General features: G+C 47.8%; 3 protein-coding genes across 4 annotated transcripts in view; 2 read left to right on the forward strand and 1 right to left on the reverse strand.

Moving 5' to 3' along the window:
- Nucleotides 1-8,343, forward strand: part of si:dkeyp-72h1.1 (uncharacterized protein LOC799956 homolog) — an 87,958-nt gene that overhangs the window by 20,072 nt on the left and 59,543 nt on the right. The gene's annotated exons all lie outside the window — the stretch shown is intronic.
- The window catches only part of LOC119418652 (MAP/microtubule affinity-regulating kinase 3), a 46,836-nt gene that overhangs the window by 17,513 nt on the left and 20,980 nt on the right, over nucleotides 1-8,343 (reverse strand). The window lies entirely within an intron of this gene.
- The window catches only part of LOC119418653 (creatine kinase B-type), an 11,195-nt gene continuing 4,087 nt past the window's right edge, over nucleotides 1,236-8,343 (forward strand). Inside the window, exons 1-3 of the mRNA XM_037685984.1 lie at nucleotides 1,236-1,316; nucleotides 3,780-3,993; nucleotides 6,223-6,377. Coding sequence (XP_037541912.1) covers nucleotides 3,801-3,993; nucleotides 6,223-6,377 — 348 coding nt within the window. The 5' untranslated portion in view covers nucleotides 1,236-1,316; nucleotides 3,780-3,800. The remainder of the gene's footprint in view (nucleotides 1,317-3,779; nucleotides 3,994-6,222; nucleotides 6,378-8,343) is intronic.

The following is an 8,343-nucleotide window of genomic DNA, read 5'->3' on the forward strand; positions in this document are numbered from 1 at the left end:
CATCCATCCAACCATCATCCATCCATCCATCCATCCATCCATCCATCCATCCATCATCTTTACCTGTTTCTTCCTTTCGGGTCACTGATTTCCATATCCAGCTATCACAAGAGGCAGGGGACACCCTGGACAGGTCTCCAGTCCATCACAGGGACACATAGACAGGTCTCCAGTTCATCACAGGGACACATGGACAGGTCTCCAGTCCATCACAGGGACACATGGAGACAAACGAGACAAACAATCATTCACTCTGTCTCGCACCGAGGGACAATTCAGAGTCACTAGTCAGTCTAACATGCATGTTTTTAGTCTGTGGGAGGAAACCCACGCAGTGCAGAGAGAACATGCAAACTCCACCCAGAAAGGTCCCCCCCCCCCCAGCTGGGATTTGAACTGCCAACCTACTTGCTGAGAGGCAGCAGCTCTGCCCACTAATCCACTGTGCTGTCTATGAATGTTTTTTGTAACTTTAGAGCTTTAAACGTGGGAGCATGGCGGTTCTAGGTCGAAGTGGACCCAGTGATGAATAAATGAGAGCAGTGCTCTTTAATCCTGCCAAGATTATTTATTTATGCTCTGATTAACTCCTAAAATCCAACTATTTATTGGAACATAAAGTCATGTCTCATAACTTTTCTTTTTATGCTGTATTTAATTGGGTTAATGTCAATAAGATCAACTTAAATCTCCACATTTTATAAATCTGTGGCTTTCTTTCGCTTCGTGTTTTGACTTTATGTCTCATGAGCTAAAATGTTGCGAGACAATTTGAAACTTTGTAAAATCATCTCCACCTGAACGTCCCCTCCAGTGTTCTGAGCAGTTGGACTGAACCAACTCAGAAAATGAAAAAACAAAAAACTACAGAATCATTAAACACATCAGGTGAAAACATGTTTTTAAAGTTTAAAAGGGCAGAATCACGTTTTGCCCCCCACTTTTAAAAAAGGCAGCTGCGCCCCTGCAGGGAGTCTCTCCTGATTAATGAGCAAAAATAATTAAAATAAACCCGAAATGTAAAAAATGAACTCGTCCTACCAAATCAAGCCGAGCTAAACTTCGTCATCCTCTTCAGCCCGGCTCAGAGGCACTGCGGCAGGATCCAGGAGGAGCCAGAGGGACCAGCACGGGTCACGTGCTCCGCAGCAGCTCTCTCGTCCAATGGAATGAATAGACGTAAATAGGAACCAATGGGAGGCGCGGGGGGGGGGGGGGGGGGTATAAAAGGCCGAGCGCCGCTTTAATCCGCAGCAGCAGCGGCAGCAGGAGACCCGGACCAGACCCAGACCCTCTCACCTCAGACCGGACGACAGGTAGGAGCATCCTCAGGTCCAGGAGGGACGGGGGGAGGGGGCTCTGCAGGGACCCGACTAATTACAGGGAGACAATGTAAAACGATGGTTTATTAGACAGACAGTTGGACCGGTTCTGCACCAGACTGCGGAGCCGGGTCTGACGACCTTGCAGCCTGCAGGAGATGCGCAGTGAGGATCTGCGCAGATCTACAGCCCGCAGCCTCCAGAAGAAATAAATCCACCGGGTGTCCGAATCTGCGCAGCAGCGGCGCTGCGGCCGTGTCCGGTGCGCAGAATCAGAACCGGTGACGCACGCGCAATCCGCTCCTATTTTTAATGCATCCGTGACGCAGACTCGTCCCTGACCCGGCTGGGAACGGTCGGAACCGGTTTGGGTCCGTCTGTCTGCAGCGGGAGGGTTGCTGAAGGTGACCCGGGGCATCGCGCGCACGGCGCTGCAGCCGCGTGCAGACTGCTGCGTCACTCCGCGGCCTCCCTGCGGGCCGGCGCATCTTCCTTTGTGTCTCTGAAAGCCAGCCGGACCCCCCTCCATCACCCGCACCCATCCCGGGAACCAGAACCCGGACTGGGTCTCTGCATTGATGCAGAACCCTGGTTCCGTTTCTGAAGGTCAAAACCAGAACCATGAGGTTCTGGACAGAACACGTCCTGCAGGATTTGGTTCTTCTTGGCAGATCATTCACCTTTAAATGAACTCTTTGTTCTAGAAACGACTGACAATATTAATTATTAATCAAAATAATCAAAATATTGAACTAAAGTCAGTGTTTCAAATATTTAAAGTGTTTGCTGCAAAACAAAAGCAACAATCAATGTATTCAACACACACACGCACGCACGCACGCAGCAGAAGGGTGTCCAAGAATTATTGACCTTTGAATTAAAGATTTATTGAAATCTTTCTTGCTTGTGTAACAGGTGGGTTTGATCCTAATCAATGCTCTCATGTGCAGATATTAATTATTAAAATGCTCATTTATCTGTGATGTTTATTTTGTTCAAGACTGTTTCTTCTTCTTTCAGCTGCTCCTTCTTCAGGCGTCGCCGCAGTGAACTAACTCACACCAAGACTTGGTGATTGTTTTTACGCCAGATGTTCTTCCTGACCACAGACACCGAGCTGCCACAGCCTCTGAGCAGAGCAGAGAGCTGCATCTGGGCGCCCGGGGGAGCAGAGGGTGGGGGTTAAGGGCCTTGATCAAGGGCCCAGAGTGGGGCAAATGAGGGTGGAGGCAGGTGTGGGTGCTTCATCTTTCACCCACATTCTTGATGTTGTCGGTCTGGGGAGTTGAACCAGCAACCTTCCAATCACAATCTCTAAGCTCTGCGTCACCACTCCCCTGTTTATGTTTATTGCAGTTAAAAATAAATAAATAAACACACAGGACAGTAAATAAATATTGTTTCCATAAAATGTAAATATTAAAGCATTTAGTATTTGGGAGGTGGGAGTGGTGGCGCAGAGGTTAGAGAAGGTGGGTCTGTGATCAGAAGGTTGCTGGTTCAACTCCCCAGACTGACAACATTAAGAATGTGGGTGAAAGATGAAGCACCCACACCTGCCTCCACCCTCATTTGCCCCACTCTGGGCCCTTGAGCAAGGCCCTTAACCCCCACCCTCTGCTCCCTGGGCACCCTAGATGCAGCTCTCTGCTCTGCTCAGAGGCTGTGGCAGCTCGGTGTCTGTGTCAGGAAGGACAACCAGCGTAAAAACAATCATCAAGTCTTCGTGCGAGTTAGTTCACTGTGGCGACCCCTGAAGAAGGAGCAGCTGAAAGAAGAAGAAGAAAGTATTTATTATTTATTTTAGTAGAATAAGTTATTTTTAGAGAAAAAAGCAGAAACTGTATTTTCTCTGAAGACTCTGTGTCCACGCTGGAATCTGGCTGAAGCTGAAACTGACTGGTTAAAAAGAAGCAGAACACCAGCTGAAAGCTAACAGCTAGATTCTAGCTAAAAGATAAAACTGAAAGCAGCAAAAGGCTAGCTGAAGCAGCAGAATGGCAGCTAAAAGTAGCAGAACATTAGCTAAAATGTAAATTTTTATAGCAAAAACAAGGTTGATTGTAAAAACTGCTAAAAAAACAAAACAGGAAAACAAAACTGTGAATGCTGACGCAGCATATAGACAATTTAATTATAATTAATTTAAGAGTCTAACAGGAAGTGTGTCAAATTAGCAGATAAAATTAACAAAAGATTTGCTAAAAACTGTGAATAAATGAACTAAAAGTTAGACTGAACAGTTCCTCAGGAAGGCTGGTCCACATGAGACGCCTCAGAAGACCTCCTTCATACCTGAGGGACCCGAAGGACTCAGAAAGAAACGGGACTAAGAGCTTAAAAACAATAAAAGAGTCTTAAATTGATTTTCTACACATCCTGAAGGCAGAGCCTTTAAAATAGGCATGGTCTTCTGGTTCTTCCCGAGTCATGATTTGTTCTCCTCGCTGGTCTCAGGTCAGCGGCCCACACGTCATCATGCCTTTCGGAAACACCCACAACAAGTCGAAGATGAACTACTCGGCGGAGCAGGAGTACCCCGACCTCAGCCAGCACAACAACCACATGGCCAAGGTGCTCACGCTGGAAATGTACGACAAGCTGCGCGACAAGGAGACGCCCAGCGGCTTCACCCTGGATGACGTCATCCAGACCGGCGTCGACAACCCAGGTAACGTTCCCAGAACAGGTGACCCTTCTCCCAAAACTGCAGAGCCCATCCTTCACTCGAGGCATCCTCCTCAGAGGGCGAAGCGCCTCCACGAAACCAGTTCCCTTCATTTCTGACGTGCACCTTTTCTGTCATGGAACCGGTTTTGGTGCTGATACAAAAACACGGCAGTTCTGTGTTTCCTCAAGTGTTCAGTTCTACTTCCTGTTAATAAAAGTGGCTGAACTGGAGCTACTGTCCAGTGTAGGCAGTGGTGTCAGGACACTGAGTGCATGTGAAGGAACAGTCCGGTGGTTTGGACTGGCAGCCTGAGGTGGTTCCCCTCTTTAAGAAGGGGGGAGCTGAGGGTGTTACAGGGACACTCCTCGGCCTCACGGGTCAGATTTATTCGGGGTTCTGGAGAAGAGTCCGGTCAACAGTTGAACCTCAGATTCAGGAGGAACAAAGCGGGTTCTGTCCTGGCCGGGGGACAACGGACCGACTCTTCAGCCTTGGCAGGATCCTCGAGGGCTCACGGGAGTCTGCCCAACCAGTCTGCATGTGGACTTGGAGAAGGCGTTCAACCGTGTTGCTGCTAAACAATGTGGAGGGGGGCTCTGTAAATACATGGGGTAGGGGGTCCGTTGCTACGGTCCATTCAGTCCATCTAACAGTGCAAGAGTTTGGTTTGTGTTGCCGGCGGTGTCGGACCGCTCCAGCGTGAGTCGGACTCTGCCAGGGCTGCGTGTTGTCACCGATTCTCTTCATGAGTTTTGTGGACAGAAGGTCTCGGTGCAGCCGGGGGGAGGACAGAGTCCGGTTCGGTGGTCTCAGGATTCCGTCTCTGCTCTTTGCAGATGATGTTGGCGTCATCGTGCCGTGACCTCCAGCTCTCGCTGGAGCGGTTCGCAGGGTGAAGCAGCTGGGATGAGGATCAGCACCTCCAAATCTGAGGCCATGGTCCTCAGACAGGAAGGGGTGGACCGTCCTCTCGTGGTTGGGAGTTTAAATAATATAGAAGAGTGAGGGGGGAGGACGAGTCGGTGCAGCTTCTGCGGTACTGCAACACAACATATGTCCTACACGTCGAGCCGACCAACATGAAACAGGTGGAGGAGCATGCTCCAACCAGTTAGATTAACTGTCACCAGTAAGATGACTGGGAATAAAAAGAGCAGTTTAGAGAGGCTGAAGTGAAGATGGGCAGAGGTTCAGCCGTCTAAGAAAAACTGTCCCAACATGTTGGAACAGTTTCCAAATACGGCTCCTGAACCGACGGGACATCCCGACAGTCACAGCTCGTAATCTGATCACCAGATTAGAAGGATCTGTAGGAACCTCTGAGCTCAGAGGACGAGGCTGAAGGTCAACATTGGACGGTCTTCGGGCCCTCGGGGGCCACTGCATCAAAACCAGGTCAGGTTCTGTTCTGGGCTCAGGAACACTTCCACAGATCATTGTCTGGAAACAGTTCATCTACAGATGCTGTTTAAAGCTCTATCAGACAAAGAAGAAGTCAGATGTGAACATCCAGAACTGCTGCGTCTTCTCTGGACCAGAGCTTGTTTCACATGGACTGAGGTGAAGTCCAGAACTGTTCTGGGGTCAGATAGATCCAAACCTGAAGGTCTTCTGTACTAGAGGACCATCCAGGCTGTTATTGGTTCCAAAGCCTCTCTGATGGTATGGGGGTGCATTTCTTTACACATAAATGAGTGCAGAAAAGTATCTTAGTTCAAACATCGTTCCACTGTAAATAATCTAAGTTCATGGGATTTGCATTCTATTTTTAATTTACATTTTATACAACGTCCAGATGTTTTGAGGAGTTCGGGTCGTAATGAAAAGAAACGCAGCTTTCAAACAAAACAACTCGGCTGCCATGGCAACGTGTTTTCCAACATTTAGGAGCAGGGATGCTGCGCGATTCAAACCCAGGTGCACGTGTGGCAGTAAATCAGAAAACACTCCTGTCGGCTCAGGGAACAACACCCACATGCACTGAGGCCTCGAACCATCGACATGTTTTAACAACTAAAGAAGAACAAGAAGATCTGAGGCAGAACTCCTCGGTGTCCTTGAAGAGACGATGCAGTCGTCTCTTCTGGAGTTCTGACCTTTCTAATTGGATCCGTCTGATGGATCAGGTTCATTTCTGCTCGTTAGATCCCCCGCAGGGAGCGAGATGCCTCTCCCTGTCTGATCTCCTCGTCCTCTCCATCAAACAGTCTTCTCCTCTCGTCCCTGCAGGCCACCCGTTCATCATGACGGTGGGCTGCGTGGCCGGAGACGAGGAGACGTACGAAGTGTTCAAGGACCTGCTGGACCCGGTGATCGAGGACCGCCACGGAGGATACAAACCAACAGACAAACACAAGACAGACCTGAACTCTGAAAACCTGCAGGTAAACAAACAAACAAACAAACAAACAAACAAACAAACGAGTACTTGCAGAGAGAACCAGTACAAGGACTAATGAAAGCCATCACACTATTCTACCTCTACAATTAACAAATCCATCCATCCATCATCTTTAATCGCTTCTTCCTTTTGTGTGTGTGTGTGTGTGTGTGTGTGGGGGGGGGGTCACTGGTGCACATGTTCAGCCATCACTGTGCAAGAGGTGGGGCCACCCTGGACAGGTCTCCAGTCCATCACAGGGACACATGGAGACAAACAAACATTCTCTCACTCTCTCACCTAGGGACAGTTTAGAGTTACCATCAGTCTAACATGCATGTTGTTGGTCTGTGGAGGAAACTGGAGCACCTGGAGAAAACCCACGCAGCACGAGAGAACATGCAGACTCCACCCAGAAAGGTCCTGGGCTGGGATTTGATTCGGCGACCTTCTTGCTGGGAGGCGGCCGCCCTACCAACTGCACCACCGCGCCACCTCCAATTAGTGAAACCTCCAATTATAAATTGAATTTTCTCCGGCAGGTGATATGTATGTTGAAGATTGAAATGCTTGAAAATTTGATTCTCGTGAAAATTAAAGGAAACTGAAATAATTCCTTCCAACCCCCCCCACCACCACCACCACCCCACTCCCAACACGTCCGTTATGTTTAATGGTCATAATCATTTCAACAGAGACACTTTTCATACCCAAATAAATACTGAACTATAGACATGAAGGAAACGATGAGGCAGTGGACAGAGTTTCTGTCTCTCACCTCTTTAAGACGTCCAGCTCGCAGCAGCACGAGCGGAGGCGACAACCACCGTCACCGTTTTGAAGCGTTAGCGAAGCACCTTCCTCTGAGACCGTGTTGGAAGGTGCGGCTGAAAGCAGCTCATCAGGCTCGTTCATGATTCAAGGTGGAAGACCGACGACCACCAGATTGGAGCAGATTCACTCTCACCCCCTCCTCATGGTGTAGATCAGGTTTCAAAAAGAGCGACCTGCAGTGACTTAGTTTGACCCACGGCTGGAATTTAAAAGTTTCATTTGGCCCACAAACTAAAAGGTTGATGCAGATGAACACTTAGCAAATAAAAAATTTTAAATAACTCCTAAAATGTGCATTAAGTACAAAATCATTGTTCCATGATAAAAAGGACCAGACACTTTTACAAATTGTTACCAAAAAGTAAACATTTGGATAAACATTCATGAAACTCGACTAAATACAGGAAGAGTTCTGCAGAGGAAACAAAATGCTGTGGATTTATTTATTAAGAGAAGATTAAGATTAAGATGTATTTATTAAGAGAAGATTAAGATTAAGATGTATTTATTAAGAGAAGATTAAGATTAAGATTTATTTATTAAGAGAAGGAAACGAGACTCGTTCAAGCTCATTTGGACGAGTCATCATTTAACCCTCATTAGTGTCCGTTTGTGCACCTGAAAGAAGAGGAATGAAAGTCAGTCGTAGTAAGACAGAGTCCATGTGTGTGAATGAGAGGGAGGAGGTGGAACAGTGAGGCTACAAGGAGCAGAGGTCACCAAGGAGCAGGACTTCAAGTACTTGGGGTCCACTGTCCAGGAACATGAGGAGTGTGGTGAAGAGGTGAAGAAGAGAGTCCAGGCAGGATGGATTGATGGAGAAAAGTTTCAGGAGTGATTTGTGACAAAAGGGTGTCAGCAAAGGTCAAAGGAAAAGTTTACAAGACAGTGATGAGACCAGCTATGTTGTATGGTCTGGAGACAGAGACATGGACAAAAAGACAGGAGACAGAACTGGAAGCAGCAGAAATGAAGATGTTGAGGTTCTCCTTAGGAGAGACAAGGATGGAGAAGATTAGGAATGAGATCATCAGAGGTACAGCACAGGTTGAACAACTGGGAGATAAAGTTAGAGAGGACACACTGAGATGGTTTGGACATGTCCAGAGGAGGGACAGTGGTTTGGACATGTCCAG

This window comes from Nematolebias whitei, chromosome 12 (genome assembly GCF_014905685.2).
Source record: "Nematolebias whitei isolate Nwh7 chromosome 12, NemWhi1, whole genome shotgun sequence".
NCBI lineage: Eukaryota > Metazoa > Chordata > Actinopteri > Cyprinodontiformes > Rivulidae > Nematolebias > Nematolebias whitei.